Source organism: Sphaerodactylus townsendi, linkage group LG08 (genome assembly GCF_021028975.2).
Source record: "Sphaerodactylus townsendi isolate TG3544 linkage group LG08, MPM_Stown_v2.3, whole genome shotgun sequence".
Taxonomy (NCBI): Eukaryota; Metazoa; Chordata; class Lepidosauria; order Squamata; family Sphaerodactylidae; genus Sphaerodactylus; species Sphaerodactylus townsendi.
The window spans coordinates 15,843,432-15,865,739 of NC_059432.1; the positions used below are offsets into that span (position 1 = coordinate 15,843,432).

The 22,308-nt window shown below is 45.1% G+C and overlaps 1 protein-coding gene across 1 annotated transcript in view; it reads right to left on the reverse strand.

Annotated features, from left to right (window-relative positions):
* The window catches only part of LDB3 (LIM domain binding 3), a 237,885-nt gene that overhangs the window by 131,362 nt on the left and 84,215 nt on the right, over positions 1–22,308 (reverse strand). The window contains exon 3 of the mRNA XM_048506860.1: positions 4,119–4,270. Coding sequence (XP_048362817.1) covers positions 4,119–4,270 — 152 coding nt within the window. The remainder of the gene's footprint in view (positions 1–4,118; positions 4,271–22,308) is intronic.

Below are 22,308 nucleotides of genomic sequence, written 5' to 3' on the forward strand. Positions count from 1 at the left end.
CAGCATGACTCTTCCCTGAAATTAGCAAGGAAACAGACAGTCTATGCTGTACCCTTAACAGTGGTGCCCTATCATTTTTATTTTGCTGTAAAGTCACTTATGGCGACCCTGAAGGGTGTTCAAGGCAAGAGATGTTCAGAGGTGGTTTGAGTTTGCCTACCTCTGCATTTCAACCCTGGTCTAGAAGCAAGCCTTTATTGGCATAGACAACAGTACAACAATAATAAAAAACGGATTAAAAAGCATATACAATACAGGAAATAAGTGTTAGGTTGAAGGAAATCTACTGGCGCTTAGTAATTTCCAGGAGAAAGTCTGCCACTATCATACAGAGAGAAGGATCAGGGTTGTCCAACAAGTAGTGTAATCTAATTAAATCAGGGAGATGGGGTAAATGTAAAGGAGTAAGATTCACATACTTGGATCTGATTTCCTTGAATCTGAGACAGTGTAGTAATTGGTGGGCCAGAGATTCAACTGAGCCGTCGTTACATGGGCACAATCTTTTAGCCTTTTCTTGCTTATTAAATCTGCCATGTAATAAGGCAGAAGGCATAACATTGAACCTGGCGAGCATTATGGCTCTCCTTTGAGCAGGGTTTATTAAGCAATACAGGTAGTGTGCCAAGTGGCCCCATTCAAATGGGAGAGAAAAATACAGGGGGGAGCACATTTTCTTGGCTGCAGTGATTAGGGTAGAGAACTCTCTATCCAATAGTTGACCTTTTAATTTCCTATAAGCTTCTGAATAGGACAAAGGGCAAAGTGAATCCACTGACAGTCCAATAGAGGCCATTTTTTCTTCAATTATGGAAAACCAGGGGTTGGAATGGGTGTCAGAGAGCAGACGGTGGACCAGGGATTTACAGTCTGAGAGAAAATGAATTCGCAGCCAGAATCTAAAAGTCCTCAGCCAAGCGGCTGATTCCAAGGAGTTTTGACCTAACTCCAGACAAAGGGCTGCATAGGGCATTTCAACCCTGGTGTTCCTTGGAAGTTTCCCATTTGAATACTTGTCAGGGTTGAGGCTGACAGTGAGAGATTGGTCCATGTTCATGAACTACAATTCCTACGAGCCCCTGCTGGCAAGGCCAACTGGCCATGCTACCAGGGGCTGATGGGAGTTGTAGCCCATGAACATCTGAAGCGCCAGAGTTGGACACCTCTGATGTAGGCGAAATGTTAGGAGCAAAACCTACCAGGCCACAGCCACGCTGCCTGGAAAATCTAGGAATGTTCAACTGGGAGAAGAGAAGCTTAAGGGATGTCAGCTTCATAGTGACATTTAAATATCTGAAGGGTTGTCGTGCTTCTTTTCTGCTGCTCCAGAGACTAGGACCCAGGAGTAATGGATTCAAACTACAGGAAAAGAAATTCCACCTAAGCATTAGGAAGAACTTCCTGACAGTAACTTCCTGACATATTCCATAGTGGAATATGCTACCTTGGAGGGTGGAGGAGTCTCCTTCTGTGGAGGCTTTTAAACAGAGGCTGGATGGCCATTTGTCGGGGGTGCTTTGATTGTGTATTCCTGCATGGTAGGGGATTGGACTTGATGGCCCTTGTGGTCTCTTCCAACTCCATGATTCTATAACTCATTAATGCCCAGAATCTCCAGGCTTTCCTCACAGGAGAGGGGCTCCACCCTCTTCATCATCATGGTTGCTCTTTGAACACAAAAATGTAGTATAAAAAGTACCAGTGGTTGCCCAGTAAAAGGTGGCAGGCTGATCAAGAGAGGTGAAAGGAAGGAGCAGCTACCTACACATGCATCATGAAGTCCCTGAACACTGAAATCCCTTGCCCTTCTATAAACCATGCCTACTACTTCTGCAGGGATGCTCTCCTCTCTCCTCCCTTTCAGGCTACTCAAAGCCAGAGAGCCACTGCCCCTTGGGTGCTGGTCACTCTTCCTGGCAACTACCTTTTCCTGGCCTCGAGCTGCCCTCCTGTAGCCTGTGTGCCATTCAGCCACAAATGCCCTTGTGTGTGCTTCCCACAGCACAAACCTTCTCAAGCTATACAACTGAAGAAGCTATCAGGCAACAGGCAGAGGTTTATGGCCAAGAAATAACCTTCCTTGCCCATGATCCAGCGTGCCTCAAATTCTCCCATTTTTCTTCCCAACTGGGGCCCACAGTGGCTTACAACATCATTTCCCCCTCTTCTACAACAACCCTATGATGCACGTTAGGCTAATAGTGATTGGTCCAAGATCACACAGGCAGCTGTGGCAGAGTGAGATCTGATGCGGGGTCTCCCAGATCTAGTCGACCAACCTAACCCGCTAACCCTTGCACCACACTGCCTCTCTGCATTGGCACACCAGCACTTGATCTTCACAGCCTAATTATAATGCCCTGACCATCTTATGGGGGGAAATTCAGAAAAAGCCAGTGCACATCACAGCAAGATTTCTTTCATGGACCTCTTTCCTCATGCCCTGCTGTCACTTTCCATTCGCTCAGCGACAAGCAAGACCACTTTTAGCACCCCTTTTATTTTGCTTCACTACCAGAGTGGGGAGATTTGCTAGTGGAGATCTTCCCTCAGCCCACAGCCAGCCTTCCCTCTCCCTTGCACTGCTTTGCATGCCTCCCCTCCACATTGCCAGCTGCTTCAAGTAACAGAAAAGAAGCTCACTCACACAACACCAACCTCTAATTTTCTTGATATAAAGAGAACTTGGAAACAACAAGCTTCTGTTGAGTGGTGACAGCAGCACCAGCAGCAGGAAGTGTTGCATGGAGGGGAGCGGTGAGAAGGGAAGGGAAGGGAAGGAGAAAGAATATCTGCTCTAGGACAGTCCCCTTTTTAGCAGCCTGTGGTATGGGGAATTGCTTTGCATCTTTCATGGTAGGGTAGGAGAGGATAACTTTTGGAACAGTAATTTCGACATAAGTGCAGCTTAAAGGACTAAGCCAGCAACTCTTGGCTACCGGGTGAAATAAGATCTGCCTTTAAGAATCACTTGATGGGTGGCGTTAAGAGAACCAAGCCTGGAGCTCTCTGCAGAAAAACTCCAAAGGAGAGAGTGCCTCCTCATGTATAAACAGATAAACATGAGGAGAGCACTCTGCAAGCCCACTGTGCAGAGAAGAGTCCCAAGATAAGCATTCCATGCATAACGGGCCAGCCTGAACCAATGGTCAGCGTAAGAGTCTAAGCCTTTCTTACACATTTGACCACATCCACTCCTGCTCAAAGGTGAATTATTATCCCTCTTTAACATCTTTATCATCGGCAGATTTCTAAAGCACAGCAACAGAATAAAATAGAAAATGATCTTGCAATTATATCCCCCTATACTTTGAACACCCATGCACATTTGGAAGGGCACATGGATGTGGGTGGCCTTAGTCAAGCAATTTCAGACTCCCTTGTGAACTTGTCAGGAGTGCCCTGCGGCAGCCCCTGACCTCCAAGTTCAAACAGCATTCACACAGCACTACCATTTGTAAGAACCAAGGGCCGTATGCATGGTTCCTACTGCTTGCAAGATTGCAGAACTACAAAAGAAAACCAAACAGAGGCCCCAGTTCTCACAAATGGCATCTTCACACAAGTGTTTTCAAACCATCAGCTCAGCAGGTGCCCAAGCATCCTTCCACGGTCCTTGAGTGGGATGCCGGATTTGTTTGAACCAGATTGGGGAGATTTAAACACAACACATTTTCTGGGTCTTCCATCAGCAATCTTTGATCTCACTTGGATCTCACCCTCCTGTCATTATAAAGGCACGGCTTCTGGACATCCATGCAAGTCAGGACGTCTACTGTCAAATGTGGGCCTGGCCGTGGCTTCAGAAGTTATCCCAACAGGGAAGAGCAGCATGTGCAAGCTGCCCCGGCGGGCTCACTCATCGTAGTAATATGACATTTGAAATTCAGACTGTGTTTCCCAGCTGCCTCCGGGTCCAAGGGTTGTGCCCTGCCCCAGAAAGGAAGCGCCAAAGCCTGCTTTTGGATGTGATAGTGTTGCAGAAGAAGCATGGGGGGACCTGAACGCCTCCTTTGCAAGACAGTGGCTCAGAAGTTTCCGAGAGAATGGCTTTCTGCCCTCTCCTGATTAAAAAAGAAATCGAGTTCTGGCATAAAGAGTGACTTGTTTCCTCTTACTTTTGGAGAGTAAGAGCCAGGTTGTAGCTGGCGGATTTGATCTTATTCTGGGCTTCTAGGTGGGTCATGCCTTCCGTGTTGCTGCCGTCAATGGCGACCACCATGTCCCCCTGGTTCATCTGGGACTGAGCTGCTTTGCTGCCAGGTGTAATCTGGAGAGGAAAAAAGAAAGGAAAATAAAGTGAAGGGAGACAGGAAGTCTGTCAAGACAGCGTGCAGTCTTTTCCTACTGTATATATTTACTGTGCACTCCAAAGGGGGAGAGGCTGAAGCCGTGCCGGAAGAGGCGGAAGGGTCGTGCCCACGACCATGCTGCCAGCACCATGCAAATTGGCATGGATGGTGGCGCTGAGGGACTTACCTTGGTGGTCAGCCACCGTTCGGCCGAGGCGAATTTACTGGTGGTCCCTTGTCCCTCCATGATGCGGCTGGTCTCTACCCGGGCCAGGGCTTTTACGGCCCTGGCCCCTGCCTGGTGGAATGCTCTTCCTCCATCTGTTAGGGCCCTGCGGGACCTCGGGGAGTTAAGCAGGGCCTGTAAAACCGAGCTGTTCCACCGGGCCTTTGGTGAGGCTGGCCGCTGAGTCCGCCCTTCTTTGTTGCTCCTTACAGCTTTGTCACCTGCTGACTGAATATCGGCCAGTCCCCTTCCGGGGGGTTAATGCCGGACATCATCTACTTATTTTAATTGTGGAAGATCACTGCTGCTAGTGTTTTAATGTTTAATTTATTTATTGTTTTAATTGAAACTATTTGCTGTATTCAAAGGTTGATTGTTTTGTAAACCGCCCTGAGCCCTTCGGAGGTAGGGAGGTCTATTAAATTTAATAATAATAATAATAATAATAATAATAATAATAATAATAATAATAATAATAATAATAATAATAATAATAATAATAATAATAATAGTTCTCAAACTCAGAAGCAGGGTCCTGCAGCAGCTGACCACCACCACAAATGCTCACACTGGCATTCCAGGGGTGTTCCAGGGAGGCAGGATTTCCATCGCAGGAATGTCCCCCTTCAAAAGCACAGACTTACACCATCCAAACAGGTGGCATATGTCATTTTTTACTATGGGCTTTCCCAGGATAGAAAGGAGTTATTTCTCCTTCCCCAGCATCCATGTCATCCATTGCCTCTTCGTCCCCAGCCACCACTCACCTCCCTTTGGCTTGGGCTACCCCCACATCCCTATACAACCACCACCTTCTTTAGCTGACAAAAAAGTTTAAGGAAAAATGGTTATCAAAGCGGCACAATATATTTTCTTCTTTGTGCAATGAGATTTCAGGAAAATTGTATATACTAGACTGGAAAACCTATTTGATCCCTGTGATAGGCCCTTTCTTTCCACTTAAAAGGATCCTTGCAGACTCTTAGGATTTTGAGGAACCAGGATTTTGTTCAGACCTCTAAACCATCCCCTCAGAAAATATTCTTAGGGTAGAAAGTGTAAAGACTTTGGGTTAGTTGCCGTGAGGTAAGTTTTGTGGTGACCAAAGAAGCATATGGAGATCCCCAAGGTGGGAGCTGTATATAAATAAATTTAAGCTAATTATGGCCTCAGCTTGTGGACTGAATTCTCTTTAACACCAAGTGCAAATTGGCTTTCGCTGACTCCTGCATGTCACAACTACTCACCTATATTCCTACTAATAATGAAGAGCTGGGACAGTGGTGTAGACAGAGGTGGGATCCAGCAGGTTCTCACAGGTTCCCAAGAGTAATTATTTGTGTGTGCCAAGAGGGGGTTACTAATTGGTGATTTTGCCACGTGATTTTTGCCTTAGTTATGCCCCTCCTCTCAGCAGTAGCGTGCAGAACTTGAAGCAGTCTAGCAGGAGGTGCACCGGCGTGCGTGGCAGCCTGCGTGCATTCGTTTCTTGCCCAAGGACCGGCGCAGCGGCTGCGTCCTTGCCACAGCCCCGCCCAGGAATGTCCTGCCCCCGGAATGCCCGCCCCCACCCCCGTCGTGCCCCACCCAGCCCCATTGGTGTTACACCACAGTTTGAATCCCACCACCATGGGAACCTGTTACTAAAATTTTTGGATCCCACCACTGGGTGTAGAACTAAACATGCTTAAGAATTAAGTTCTGCAATGGAGCCGCACAAGAACTTGGGACCACCTGAATGCAGAAGGAATGATCCAATCATAGAACATGTTCTAACTTCTTTGGCAAAAGGATTGAATGCAGTCCCCAAGGCTTTGCTCATAAAGGCCAGTATTCTGTTTCAGAAGTCCCAAAAAGACTGGCTGGAGGCACTGAGGAAAGGTTTGAGCTGATCTGAATCTGGTTTTCTCTCTCCCACCCCGCTTTCTCTCGTAGAAGGTATACTGGAGATCTGAACTCCAGCACATTCTGGTTCGTACAGCTCCTATTCATCCCAACAGAGATTGCATTAAAAAAAATGTCCTAATAGATTACCTCCAAAGGAGGATCCACATCCTACCATATACTAGCAGCTTCCAACACTCAGAGATTACTTTTGACACAAAAGGACAGGATATGAGTACTCTTATCAATCTGATACTGTGTTTCAGAGCAGTTTAGTCTGCTTAAATACCCTTGAACAACTGTGCTATTGTTTAGTGGTTTCCCACAAAACAAAGAATATAAGATAGGGACAAACAATGGCAGGCTTAGAGGACAAATCCAGACCTTTTTTTTACACTCCAGCCCTGCACTTTTTGCTTAAGTGTAGCATCTTGTTAAAGACTAGAGATATCACTACAATACAATCACTGATTGATGCAAATGTATGCAAGACCCAGCCATATGGTCGCCGGAGCCAATCTTCCAGTTGTTGTCCGACAGCCCGTATGTATTGTCGACCACGATGCCCCCAAAGCAACCACAGCAGAAACGGCAGGAAGGCCAAATATTTGATCTGACCAGACTGGAATGTGTCCAATGTGACTCCTTCCAAATAACAGGCTGAGTTGGCTTGGTAACTGCAACACTTGATAGAATAGCGGCTGCCAAGCAGAAACCGAGATAATAAGCTTGGCTAATGCAGGCTCTTCACAAGAGAGAGACAGAGCGAGGGGTCTTCAGCCACCCAGAGGACTCCGCATTTCTCCCATCCTGAAATACAGATGCCCACTTGTCATAAAACCGGTAACTATTCCACGCTGCTGACGTCTCCAAATGCAGGAAAGCTGACTCCTGGTGCAGCAACACCTGCTTGTACTTATCAAGAGTGAAGCCTCATGGCTGAGAACTGAACTCTCTCGCTGAAAAAAGCCCCAAACGCAGCCTAAATTTGGAATTCCTGCCCATCTCGCCAGCCTCTCCACCTTCACTGACTTCATGCGCTCGGGACTAAGCAAGTAATTTCCACCAATGTAAGCCTGGATTTTGTTATGGAATGATTCTGGACAAAAACTTTCCAATCTGAAGCAGAGGTGATATGATCCTTGCAGGAATACTAGTTCACTCATACGGATCAGCCACAAGCCTATGGCCACTTATGCATTTACACCTTACCCCGCAGCTGAGAAGCAGTCGATTCTCTAATCTTTGCAGTGTAGTTTCCTATTTACACCGTTCTTCTTTTCCATGTGGTGTTTTTGTTTCCTTATCCCAGCCAATCTGCCATTTTGCCTCATCCCCCCCTTTGTTGTTGCCACACCACCTCCATTTGGGAATTTGCCAGTCACCTTTGGGGGGCGTCTTTTGTCTAGTGATAGATCGGTGAAACAGCCTTGTCAATTTCACTGGGTTCACCACTGCAGTCTACCACTCCAATGATAGTCTTCAAATATGAAAACTTTAAAAAGCCAGCAGGGGAAACTCCGCAAACCTTTTGATCATCCTGAAATGGTGGCCAATAGAGTGTGAGGAACTACTGTTGGGTGGGTGGAGGAAGGCAGGGAGGAGCAAGAAAACCTGAGGGAATGGTAATGTATTGGTATCTCCTTCGCTTTCCCTGAGAAGGGAGAAAAAAAGGGTTGACTCAAAGAACTTTTGGAAACTTAAAGAGCTTTCAGGATTCTCCAGTCTGAGACCCAAAGAGGGGAAAACGTGTGTAATTGAGAATCAAACCCGAAAGAGATAGAAAATATTGACGAAGACTATTTGCTGAAAGGGTCGAAGGAAGAAATAAGGGACAAAGTAAAATTACTATGTGTTCTTTTTTAAGTAATGATTAAATAAGACATATTATTTCGATATGTAACTAACAGACTTAATTATAGAGGGGAAGTCAGAGAGAGGGAAGGGAAGGGGAGAAGGGGGATCAGAGGGTAGGGGGTTTAATGATTACAGGAGTAGACAAAATTATGTATTAGATATTAAAGTTTTTATGTGTTATATGGAGTAGTGGACCAAGCTGCTTTCATTTATTTAGTATTATTATCATGATTATTATTTGCAAATCTGTAAAAAGCGACATGTCTACTTTTGTCTTGTTTGAAATGCAATAGATATATTTTTTAAAAAAAGAGAGAATCAAACCCAAAGGGAATATATGCTCAAAGTGAAGAAGTTCACATGTGCATAAATGACTTACCGGTATGTTTACATGACAAATTTGGAGAATTGGCGTATAGGACATTTTCCAGGATATATGCTTCATTCCAGGCATGGTCTCTTAGCCTCTTCAGTAGAATAAACCTTTTCTAGCCTTTTGATATGCTAGGATCTAGGAGACCCTGACTAAAATCCCCATACAACAAACTGGGTGACATTAAGAACATAAGAACATAAGAACAAGCCAGCTGGATCAGACCAGAGTCCATCTAGTCCAGCATTCTGCTACTCGCAGTGGCCCACCAGGTGCCTTTAAGAGCTCACCTGCAGGATATGAAAGCAATGGCCTTCTGCTGCTGCTGCTCCTGAGCACCTGGTCTGCTAAGGCATTTGCAATCTGAGATCAAGGAGGATCAAGATTGGTAGCCATAGATTGACTTCTCCTCCATAAATTTGTCCAAGCCCTTTTTAAAGCTATCCCGGTTAGTGGCCATCACCACCTCCTGTGGCAGGATATTCCAAACACCAATCACACGTTGCGTGAAGAAGTGTTTCCTTTTATTAGTCCTCATTCTTCCCCCCAGCATTTTCAATGTATGCCCCCTGGTTCTAGTATTGTGAGAAAGAGAGAAAAATTTCTCTCTGTCGACATTTTCTACCCCATGCATAATTTTATAGACTTCAATCATATCCCCCCTCAGACATTGGGTCAGACACTTAATCTCAACCTAACTACTTCACAAGATTGCAGTGAGAATAAAATGGATGGGACAGCCTTCTTCGCTTCCCTGGGCTCCTCAGAACACAGCTACGATTTGTTGAGAACATTACCATTAAGGCGCAAGGACTTAATTCTTCGTTCCATTCCAGTGGCTAGCAGAAACATCATGGGATTGTCAAGCAACTGAAATGCCCTTAGATTTTTTCTAGGCTGCCTACAGGCATTAAACCAAGCCAACCATCGTGAAATTTCCTTCTATGCTACACTAATGTCACAATTTCATCCACATGTTTATCCTCCTTAAAGGACCAAGTAAAAATATTTCATTTACTTAGCAACCACATGGCGACTATGTCCGATCACAAATGAAAACTGCTGTAAAGTTCAGTAGGGTGTATCTGTGACAAATTGTGTTTTGGAGCAAAGCTTGTTGCCAAGGGAGTTGTGGTGCACTTTCAGGATTCAGATCTATTATCTATCACTAGCGGGGCCCGGCCACGCGTTGCTGTGGCAATTGTCCTTCTCATCACAGTCCGCAACCCTCACAGATGTCCATGCAGGTCCAATGATCCGCAGCATAGCCTTTGGGGGTGGTCAAATGGAATCCCTCTTTCCCTTTTCAATTCACACTGTTATATGGTGGTGTCTGCACTTGGTTCTCTCCACCTTTCTGCTGTCCTCACAATAACTCTGAGGGGCAGGTGTGGCTGACAGAGCAACTGGCCCAGTATTATTCATGGGACATCGTTGATGAGTGGGGATTTCAGCCTGGATCCCCACAGTCCTCGTCTGCCTGTCTTTCTAAGTACATTGCAGGGAGATAAATGATGTAGAATGTACATTTATAGTAGATAAAACAGGACTGGAAAGCAAACCCAACTGGTTCAGTAATATTATTGTTATTATTTATTTCATTTATAGGCTGCACTTCCCCTTACGGGCTTAGGGCGGCTTCCAATGTAGAAAAATATAATAAAATCAAAAGACTAAAATCCACAATCTACTACTACCCTAAAAGATTAGATAGTGACTAAAACACTCAGGATAATGAATGGGGCATATTCCTGTTGTCATAGGCAAATATTGGAGGGAAAAATAATGATAAAGAGAGAAGGAAGCCATTATTATTGTAGATTTCATAGCTGCCAGATCTTTAGCTGGTTGTTGGCCTTCATTACAATTCGAGCCTCACCCAGAGGCCTAGGAAGTTGTAATGTATTGGCATAGTATTCGTGCGGATCCCAGCAGGGCTGCCTTCTGAATTTGACAGATGTTAATTTTGTCAATTCGAAGATGTTTCAAATGCTGCCATAGTGTTTTTGGGATGGCATCATCATCATCATCATCATCATCATCATCATCATCATCATCATCATTATTATTATTATTATTATTATTCAATTTAATAGACTGCCCTACCCCCGAGGGGCTCAGGGCGGTTCACAAAACAATCAAACACTTAAATACATCAGATAGTTTCAATTAAAACAATAGATAAATTAAACATTAAAACACTAGCAGCAGTAATCTTCCACAATTAAAATAAGCAGGTGATGTCCAGCATTAACCCCCCGGGAGGGGACTGGCCGATATTCAATCAGCAGATGACATATGGAGCTGTAAACTGAGACGGTAAACTGTGGCTGCCTCAACCATAGGCCTCAACCATAGGCTCTGTAGAATTGCATTCGATCCTGCAGGGCCCTTTTGCGTCAAACAGAGCATTTGCCCGGGCAGGGGGCTGGGGCCAAGAACGCCCTGGCCATCTCTTTATAGGGATGTTAAAAGAATATGATCTTTACCCAAGGTTTCTCTCTTCAAAAGACTATATCATTCCAATAGATGCTATAATTAGAAGCTAACTGACTTCCACAATCAACTTCCAAGAAAGTCAAAGGCATGCAATTGGGACTTGTACAGGAATGCTCCATAATCAAAACTGAGGGACGTTCCACGGCCCTGTGACAGATAAGGTAAAGCCAACTCTGAAGTGTTTGGGAACATTAGGCACTATCTTGTTCCAAACTGGAAGAAAGGAATGGAGTGAAGAGCTTCTGTCTCCCAACACCATCAGCTTGTCTGCACTGCAGCTTCCCATAGGTTGGACCTGCAGCCCGCCACTTCTTAGGACTTGCCACCTACTTTACAACCAACTGTCTGATCTGTTAGCCACTGTCAAGCAGGACCCCCAACATTGGCTCACCAGTCAAAGGGGATCCAGGCAGAGGTGGGATCCAGCAGGTTCTCACCAGTTCCCGAGAGTGGGTTACTAATTATTTGTGTGTGCCGAGAGGGGGTTACTAATTGGGTCTGCTTTTCCATTAGAAATTCCATTAGGTCCAAAAATCATAAAGTCCTGTTGTTTCCTCTGTGGCTGGTTAGCGAAGGTAGAAAACGGGATAATTCTCCCTGTTGGGCTGTTTTAAAAACATGTTTTAGAAATATGGTAAAGTTCCTTGTTTAAGGAAAGTATCCTTCTTTTGGTTTCTAGAAACAAAATTAAGTATTTGAAAGTATTATTTGACAGGCAGTCAATTTTCTGTTGGCAGCAGACGATAGGACTTGCTATAATGAGTTTAAATTATGGACAGAAAGATACCAGCTGGAAATTAGGAACTTTTTTTAACAGTAAGAGTTTTTTACAGTAACAGAGAAATTATTAATGCCCCGCCCCTGGAATGCCTGGCCACGCCCCCATTGTGCCCCGCCCAGCCCCATTGGTGCTACACCACTGTTTGAATCCCACCACCATGGGAACCTGTTACTAAAATTTTTGAATCCCACCACTGGATCCAGGTGGCTGGTGCTACCTGCTTTTCCAGCTCCCTACCCCCACCCTACAAAATATATGGGAGAATACAATAGGTTCCCCCATATAAAAAAAGAAGCCACCCTAAGGACTGCCAGAAATCATTCAGATACGAAGTTTTATAAGTGGTCAGATTCTCTTATATGCTGGGAAACAGTCTTGTGGCATGTAAAAGACTATAGGGTTTTATCTCTCAAGTGCTAAAAACCATTGCATGCCCCACACTCTCAAACATTTACTACTACACGTCAGCTATCAAATATGAAATAGCATTCTATATTAATCTATTGCTAGCAAACATTAAATAACATTACAAATCAACTTTCTAATATAAATGATAAAAAGCTGAAGCCAAAACATCACTGGATTTCATTTCAAATAAAGATACAGAATATTGGTTAAGCATGCAATAAACATTGAAATGTTATGTTGTGAATTGATCGATCCAGATCAATCTGGCTACTGATCTCGGCAAGAAATGGTTCAAACCGATAATATTGGAGCATTGGAAAGTCAAATTGGGGATTGTTGTCATTTTCCATTCTCAGATGTAATGGGATGATTTCAATGGTGGGATCCAAAAATTTTAGTAACAGGTTCCCATGGTGGTAGGATTCAAACAGTGGCGTAGCACCAATGGGGCTGGGTGGGGCATGACAGGGGCGTGGCCAGGAATTCCGGGGGCGGGCCATTAATAATTTCTCTCTTACTATAAAAAACTCTTACTGAAAAAAAAAAGTTCCTAATTTCCAGCTGGTATCTTTCTGTCCATAATTTAAACTTATTATAGCAAGTCCTATCGTCTACTGCCAACAGAAACAACTACTTCTCCTCTAATTGACTGCCTGTCAAATACTTAATACTTTCAAATACTTAATTTTGTTTCTAGAAACAAGGAACTTTACCATATTTCTAAAACATGTTTTAAAAACAGCCCAACAGGGAGAATTATCCCGTTTTCTACCTTGCTAACCAGCCACATAGGAAACAACAGGACTTTATGATTTTTGGACCCAATTAGTAACCCCCTCTTGGCACACACAAATAATTAGTGACCCACTCTCGGGAACTGGTGAGAACCTGCTGGATCCCACCTCTGGATGATTTTAATTTCTTGGTTCTCCCAAGCCCGCACTGTCCAGCCAAGGATTTCCTGCCTCCCAAGTCATTCAGCACAAAACATCTGTAAAGTTGCATCCGGTAAGGGCATTCAATACAATAGGAAGGGTTTTAATGTGACACCCATCGACCTGAAATTTATTTTCATATACAGTGTCTTAAAATAGCTTTGACTTTGAATACGACCCAACGTTCTCAGCACTTGACGCTTCTGTGAACACTCTGATTGCCTGAGTTATGTGGACAATTAGAGTGTTTACTCGGTATTCTGAATTACATATACATACACACTCTGGAAGCTAAACTTTGCATGTTTAATTTATTTGTATGAAATGTTTAAACTATAACTCCCACAGCCCTGCATGTAATGTAGAATATGAACCAATCCCAATTGCCCAGCCAAACTGCCTTTACCATTTTGCTCAGCAAAGTGTAAGCATAAGCTTAAAGTTGCTGCCACATCAAAGATGCAATCATGTCGGCAAGCAGTTAAATGTCACTTTAGTTCCTAATAGCATGACGCCTTTCCCATGTCTAAGCAAACAATTGCCTAAGACACGCCCCAGTAAGATGTGGCAGAAGCAAACATTAAACTTGCTTATGGTCAATTCCGCTCTTGGGACATCTCTACCTAAGTTAGAGCTCACGTTTCAAACTCCTAAGTGCTCCTGCACAACCACTGGGACTCGGCATCGGTTTTGTACATTTCAGCTCAGCCTCCGCAACGGCGGTCAATCCTTCCTGACTTCCAGTTGGGAACCACTACTTTTCAGGAGCAACCATGCTCCGAACTCAGCTCGATTCCAGTAAAGTGCAGAATCTCTGGTGCCAGGAGTCCCCCTATTCAGCCAATCACAGCTGAGTGCTTCATTAAGCAGCGCATAGCTGGCTGACCAAAAAATAAAATAATGCACCAAGTCCCTCCATTCCTGGTAGGTTTTTTTATAACGGTGTGGGGATAGACGTGAACATGGTCAGTAGAACAGTGACCAATCGGAACGGAGCGGCTAAGAGGCATAGGATGATTCTCATCTCGAGTTGACTGGGATCAAGCTGAGTTTGCAGTGGAACAACAATGGTTTTGACCCTAGGTTGGTACCTTCTCTTAGGAACTAATTGGGAACCTATTTTACTCGTGTGCAGAATATGTGTGATATAGTTCAAATGGAAACAAACAGAAAGGGAATCTTTCTCTTTCTCTGATCCTAACAGCTAGTTCCAGAAGTCAATGTCTTTCCTAAGCCGTTATGCAGCCAAACAGTTTTGGGAAATGGAAAGTCAGTGATTAGAGGACATATTATTCCTCCTTCTCAACATATACACAGCTGAGTTTAGCTTTCGAAAGAGTTGGGAATTAAGCAGAGGGATTCCAGAGCGGAATTCAGGGGACAAGAAACAATTGATTACGGTAATTCAGATTCTCTGTGACAACGTGATAGTCCACTGTATTAATATTATTAATTATAATTATTATTGAATTTTGTTTAATATCACAGTTGCCAATTCTCTCTCATCACACAGAGGCCTGGGACACTGTAATGTATCAGCATAGTATTTGTGCGGATCCCAGCAGGCTTGCCTCCTGAAACTGACAGAGGCGGAGTTTGTCAATTTGAAGATGTTTCAAATACAGCCTTTAGTGCAGAGGTGGAATCCAGCAGGTTCTCACAGGTTCCCGAGAGTAGATTACTAATTATTTGTGTGTGCCGAGGGGGGGTTACTAATTGGTGATTTTGCCACGTGATTTTTGCCTTCATTACGCCCCTCCTCTCAGCAGTAGCATGCAGAACTTGAAGCAGTCTAGCAGAGGTGGTGCACAGGGCGCAAGCGTGGCAGCCCTGGGCGTCCTGCATTCAAGCTTCTGCCCAAAAGGACTACGCGAGTGGCTGCGCCCTTACCGCTTAGGACAGCCCTGCCCAGGAAATGCCCGGCCATGCCCCCGCCGCAGTTCCTCGGGCCCAGCTCCCACTGGCTTACACCACAGTTTGAATCCCAACACCATGGGAACCTGTTATTAAAACTTTTGGATCCCACCACTGCTTTGGTGTTTTTGGAATTACCGATTATCACTAAGACAAACTTAGCTGGTTTGAGCTCTAGTTGCTGAATCTTCAGCTGGTTTGTGCCATACAAGCTGAATATCGGTTTTCAGATTGTGGTATTTAATTGTGGTTCTTTTTCATTGAGCCTGCTGTCACCAGGTATTGCTATGTCAATGACAGTCACTTCCTTGTCCTTGATCACTGTCTGGTGTATTATGCGCCAACACTTTGTCCTTTATTATTGACATTGTTGTTGCTAGAAGACTTTGGATTTATGCTTCTCCCTTCTCTCCTGTAAGGAGACTCAAGGTGACTTACAAACTCCTTTTCCTCCCTCTTCTCCCAGCAGACACCTTGTGAGGTAGGTGGGGCTGAGAGAGTTCTGAAGAACTGTGACCAGCCCAAGGTCACCCCAGCAGGCTTCATGTGTAAGAGTGGGGAAAGAAATTCAGCTCACAAGATAAGAATCCACTGCTCATGTGGAGGACTGGGGAATCAAACCCAGTTCTCCAGATTAGAGCCCACTGCTCCTAACCATTACACCACGCTGGCTCTCATAAGTCTCTTAGCTAGGATCCATCCAACCAAGATGCGAAGCCAGGCTCCGGAGTTGGCTTATTAACCACAGTCAGTCTTAACTGTGGTTTTGCCTAATGGATAACCACAAACATCTGATCCTAGCTCAGTTCTGACTTCCTGCCTAGAAATGCCTTTCCAGCCTACAGAAAGAAGGCAATGAAATCAGGATTTTTCCAAGGCAAAGCAGGATTTGAGTAACCATCTGTGAACCGAACTTTGGTTCCCGCAAACGAACTGTAGTTGACCTAGGTCCAGGAGTGGCCGATCCTTGAGTGCCTTAGATAGCAGTGGATCACAATTTATCAGCTTCGCCAGCATGGCCAATTGGCCATGCTGGCAGGGGCTGATGGGAATTGTAGTCCATAACATCTGGAGTGCCAAAGGTTCGCCACCACGGACCTAAATCATGGTTGTGTGTTATGTCTGAATGGAGCCATTAGGTTTCTGGGTAGTGGAGGGGGCAGCCATCCGGCACTGAACGGGCAATCTGTCTCATTCACTTTTCAACCTCACAAAATGCAGTGTGCTTCATACACATGCTCTGCAAAGGTTCTCACAATGTGCAGGTCCTTTCTCCGTTCTGTCCATCACAATGATGGGCATTCTGCTAGCAATGCAAGAAAAGGCTACTGTACCCATTGAAGAAGCTTTTCCATTATTATTGGATATTGGGTAACCGCTACAACTGACCTGAACACATTTTGTAAGGAAGACAGAAGACAGGCTTGTTGAAACCTGCTGTTACCAACTAAAAGGTGGGGACCTGGAAATCTCCCAGGATCACAATTGAATCTCCTGACCACAGAGACCAGTTCTGTAGAAGATGGCTGCTTTAAAGGGTGGAATCCATGGCATTACGCCCCACGGAGGTTCCTTCCCTTCCCAAACCATGCCTTTTCCTGGTTTGGAGCAGCAGTGGCGTAGTGGTGAAGAGCAGGTGCATTCTAATCTGGAGGAACCGGGTTTGATTCCCAGCTCTGCCGCCTGAGCTGCGGAGGCTTATCTGGGGAATTCAGATTAGCCTCCTGCACTCCCACACATGCCAGCTGGGTGACCTTGGGGCTGGGGTCACAGCTGGCCGAGCCCCTCTCAGCCCCACCTACTTCACAGGGTGTTTGTTGTGAGGGGAGGAAGGGCAAGGAGATTGTAAGCCCTTTGAATTCTACAGGAGAGAAAGGGGGATCCTTAACCAAACTACTCACCTCTCTCCCTCTTCTTCCTCTTCTTCCTCTTCTCCTGGTTTCACTTCCAGATCTCCAAGAATTTCCCAACATTGAGCTGGCAACTATAAACCTAAGAACTTTTCCTTCCTGAATTTTTTCAACAGTATGCTTAATGGTAGCTTTGCCCCAGTTTTGTAGGTCTGTGATTCCACAAAATACACTTTGGAATATTTTGCAGAATCCAAATACATCTTTGTAAAACTCATGACATTTCCCATCTTCCTCATTCCGTCAGCTGCACACATTAGTTTGGTACTTAATGTTCACAGTTAGCAGCCAGGCAACAGACTGCCGGAAGTCTGAGAGGGAGGGTGTCCAAATAACGATTTCGGTGCTAGTGGTGCCCTACCGATCACAAACTGTGGCAAAATCTGTCTCTGTCTCAGATAAGAAAGAGCGTTGCTGTTCAGTACAATCTGCTGGGAAGTTCTCCTGCACAAGAAATGAATGGAAACTGTTTCTGAGTGCAGGGGCTTAGATTTGCTCCAATGCTACTCACAGAATATCTCAGCGGAGCCTGCTTATCTTCTCCAAAAGGAAGAATGGAAAGGAAAAACGGTGCCTGGCTCCAAAATTACATTCATTTGTCTTTATTTTGCACCGTCAAAGAAGATAAAATGCAAGTGACTTTCAACCTGAACTCAACCATCTAGAATGCTAGTTGCCTCATCTGTGTCCTCTGCCCTGAATAATAGGAAGTGTAAACATTTGCGAAGCTACATTTAATCTTTCCTCTTTCCAGACAGCTGGGGCTGATATTTTTAGCAACTGTCTGAAAGAAAATGCAAGCCTCACATACTTCATTTCGCAAGCCAGTATGGCAATGCTTTAATTACAAGTATTTTCAGAAAGCTGCAGCTTCGCGGTACCTTTTATACACCTTGGGAATGTTTGAGTTAAAAGAGGAAAGTCCAATTACCACAAAAATAGAAGGCAACAATTTATCTCACATTCTGTATGTGCGTGTGTGTTGTTTTCACTGGCAATGACTGTGACAATCTCCTCCTGGAGCATTTTATATCGCATTTCAAATATACTTGTTTTTTTTCTGTAGGATTTGAATATCTGAAATTTGGAACTCTTTGGAACTACTGAGGTCAATCCCCTACTCACCGTGCCCTTAGGTTTCAGGTTTCAGAACCACAAAATAGCTAGGTTTGAGGGCCGCCCTCCCCATTGCTTGTGTGGTAGATTCCATTTCTGGTGCTCGCTCTCCCCTGCTAATCCGTGTCCCGGCAGGACCTGGTTGCAAGTGGCATAGACCACATTAACACCGGGTTCAGAGCTGAATCCAAGGGGAGGGATGAGGATTGAAACCCCATCTGTTTCCTACCTAGAAGTGTGACGTGGGAATTCAGGGCAACCAATCAAAGCTAGAAGGAGCAAGTAGCCTTTCCTTTGGTTTCGCTTTCGCTTTGTGATCGGGCTAGCAGGAGGGGGGACGCAAACGCTAAACATCAGTCAAACATGTAACTTTGAATCGCTCATGGTTTACACAGGTAACAATTAGCTATTTGTACAAAGTTAAAACAGTTAAACGTTAAACTTTACACGCTTGGTTTTTTTTTTATCACCACGCATACAATGTAATGCGTTTCCACACTGGGAAAAGGTCCTCACGCATCAAGGCACGCCAGCCAATCAGGGAGACCAGCCAAGCGAAGTCAGCCTGGTAGAACAGGGATTGCTAAGAGTTCTGCAAGCCGGCTGTGTCTGCTGTGTGCTCGCTATGTGGGAGGAGAAACTCCGATAGAAGAGACACCTGCCAGGTTTCACAAACAAACAGGTTTGGATCTAGAAAAAATTCCCCAAGCGGGGATTCGACCTGAGTTGGAGTCCACCCGCCAAAGCAGCCATTTCCTCCTGGGGAACTGATCTCTGGAGTCTGGAGAGCTGATGAAATTCAGAGATAACTCCAGGTCCCACCTAAAGGGTTGACAACCTTAGCTAAAAAATTATTTCTCTGAAACATTGGGTAGGTTTTGCTGCCAGATCTTGGGAGAACTCCTGCAGACAACCCCTGCTTCTCACCACTTCTCCACCAGCTGGTGGGAGAAAAGTTAATCTTAAAAATTACAGGCTGGGCCACTCTCCCATAAGGCTTCTAGGTAGAAGGTGGCCACTGGACATGCCTCAAAAGGTTTGAGGGAAGAGGTCAAGTAGGACAGACCAGCTCTGACTCTCAGCTCAGAGAGGATTAGAACTTGGGGGAAAGAGGTGAGTTAGAGTGGTACTCAACCCCCATCTCTCTCTACACCCAAGGGAAGGACCATCAGCTGAATTAGGCCTTGGTGCATGATAGCTAGGGTTCTGCTCAGATGGATTCTGTTCAGTCTCTGTCCCAGGAACTTGGACTACCTGTTTCTCACCCTGCTGATCTTCTAAGCTGCTTGTGACCCAGCATCATCACGACAACCAGAGGGCTCCATGACTGCACAGGAAACCTCCCCTGGTTTCACCTTATCTCCTTTTTGTTTCTGCCTGGAGCTCATTGGAGCAAGGACATAGGTAAGGGGGGTTTCTCGGGTTCAACCCCCCCATTACATGTCTAAAGCTCCGCCCTGTTTGTGAGGTGTTTTGTATTTTTTAATGTTTTTTTGGTTTTTGGCCTGCAGGTGGCACCAAAATTTCAGGGATGTTTTGGGAGACTCTCCCATGATACCACCTGTGGTTTGGTGAGGGTTTGGTTCAGGGGTTCCAAAGGTTAAGTGGACTCCCAAAAGGGGGTGCCCCATCTCCCATTGTTTCCAGTGGGAGCTAATAGAAGATGCGGGCTACACATTTGAGGGTCCATAACTTTGGACTCCCTAAACCAAACTTCACCAAACCTAGATGGTATCATCAGGAGAGTCTCCCCTTACTGATACCATCCAGGTTTTGTGAAGTTTGGTCCAGGGAGTCCAAAGCTATGGACTCCCAAAGGAGGTGCCCCATCTCCCATTGTTTCCAGTGGGAGCTAATAGATGGAGGCTACACCTTTGAGGAACCATATAACTTTGGACCCCCTACACCAAACTTCACCAAACCTGGATACTATCATCAGGAGTGTCTCTTACTGATACCACCCAGGTTTTGTGAAGTTTGGTCCAGGGGGGTCCAAAGCTATTAACTTTGGACCCTCCTAAACCAAAGTTCACCAAACCTGGACACAGTATCATCTGTGGTGTCTCTACTGATACCCACCCAGGTTTTGTGGGAAGTTTGTCCAGGTGGTTCAAAGCTATGGACTCCCAACTGAGTTGTTCCATCCCCCCATTGTTTCCAATGGGAGCTAATAGAGAAGATGGGGCTACACCTTTGAGGGTCCTAACTTTGAGCTTGGGGTTTCACCAAAACCTGGATGGTAGCAATGTAGAGTCTCCCTAAAGATACCCTGAAAGTTTGAAGTTGCTGTAGCTTAATAATTGCACCCTGACAGCGAGTGGCACCCCTAATTTCCAGATTCTCCTTTTAAATCGACCTCCTTTGGCATGAATTTAAAGGAGAATCTGAAGGGTCCCCAGTTTAAACATTGAAAGTGATGCTGTTTCAGGGTGGGATAATTCACCCTAAGGCAACAGCACTTTCAATGTTGTTTTAATTGGGACCCCTAGAATTCTCCTTTAAGCTAGTGGATTTAAAAGGAGAATTTGGGCTCTCTAGTTTAAAACTCAACAATTGTAAGTGATGCTGTTTGGGGTGGAATCCAGTATCACAGTGGCTGTCCATGGGGCCCCATGCATGGGGCTCATGCAAAACTCAGATTTTGCACCAGGCTCCACTTCCCCTAGCCCTATGCCTCTGCCCAGAGGGAGGGCAGAAAGTGGCTCACGGGTTGGGAGCCCAGTTGGTGGGGTAGGGAGGCACCAGGGGAAGTTCGCCATCCCAGCCCCAGAGCTGCTTGTTATAAGCACTGAGGCTGGAAGTGGGACTTGGAGGAGTGCGGCCATGCCCCAGGGGCGGAGTGGGGTAAGGCCCCCACCCCCCACCCCAAAACCACTACCTAATGCCCCTGCCTTGGGGGCTGGGTGAAATACAACTGAGATAAATAAAGGTAAAATAGAAGTATATGAATGCTTTGTTGAAAGTTTTCATGGCCAGAATCAACTGGGTGTTGTGGGTTCTCCGGACCATGGACTGCAATCTGGACAGTTTTTGTCTCTAACATCTTTTGCCTGCAATACATTTCAGCCATCTTTCTAGAGGTGCAGGTCAGTCAGAAAACCCACAACAGATGAATGCTGTTTCTCAATCCTGTAAAGTTCGGGTTATAATACGGCCTGGCTTCTATGGTATAACAAGCCCGAAGAACCCCACCATTTTTCAGCTGGAGGATTCAATGGGCATCGTTTATCTAATAAAGTCATTTTGGAGGCAGAATTTGGCTTCTGTGTTTTGCCCACAAGAAGGCTACGTTCGTCCTTGTTGCAGTGACAACCAGAGACAGCAAGTCAAAAACAGCCAGCATGAAAGCCATTGTCTGATAGACAAAACATTGTTTGAAAGGGACAGAAAGGGCTGTCTGAATGTTTGGCCTCTCGTTTACCCACTGATGTGAGATGAATAATTCAAGACCGGCAAACCAATCAGAAGGCTGAGCACAGGACAGTGGTGCTAATTGGGTGTTCCTTATGCCTGCAAAATATAAATTGCATGCTTTTTTGTGTGGAAAAAGTATATATTTCCACTCTCGATAGGCTGAACATTTTATCCAGTTAAAAGGTGATTCTGGCCCCTTCCATGCCCCCCGTATTTAAATTTCTTTGGGACAGTGAGGTTCACTGATTTGTTCCTGCAGTGAAGACACAGGTCAATTCAATTAAAACAGCATTTTGAGGTTCTTGAAGAACAAAAAAATCTCGTCAGCCTTCTCTACCTATTACAGGGAGAGTGAATTAACAAGGGAGATTTGAATGGGTCAGAAGGTCTCTCATTTCACATATTACGACACCTTGATCTTTTTTGCAGGTGGTAAGAATTAGGATATTTGCCCCAATGAAGGACAAGATTCATATGGAATTTTATGGTCCTCAGCTCCAAGAGGTAAGGGTTTAACTTCAGTGCTAAAATCAGGGCCACCGCTGAACGCAATTACCCACCAAACTTTTGTCTGGAAATGAGATGCCATTTTCACTCGACTATAGAAGAAGAAGAAAAAGAGTTTGGATTTATATCCCCCCCTTTCTCTCCTGCAGGAGACTCAAAGGGGCTCACAATCTTCTTTCTCTTCCCCCCTCA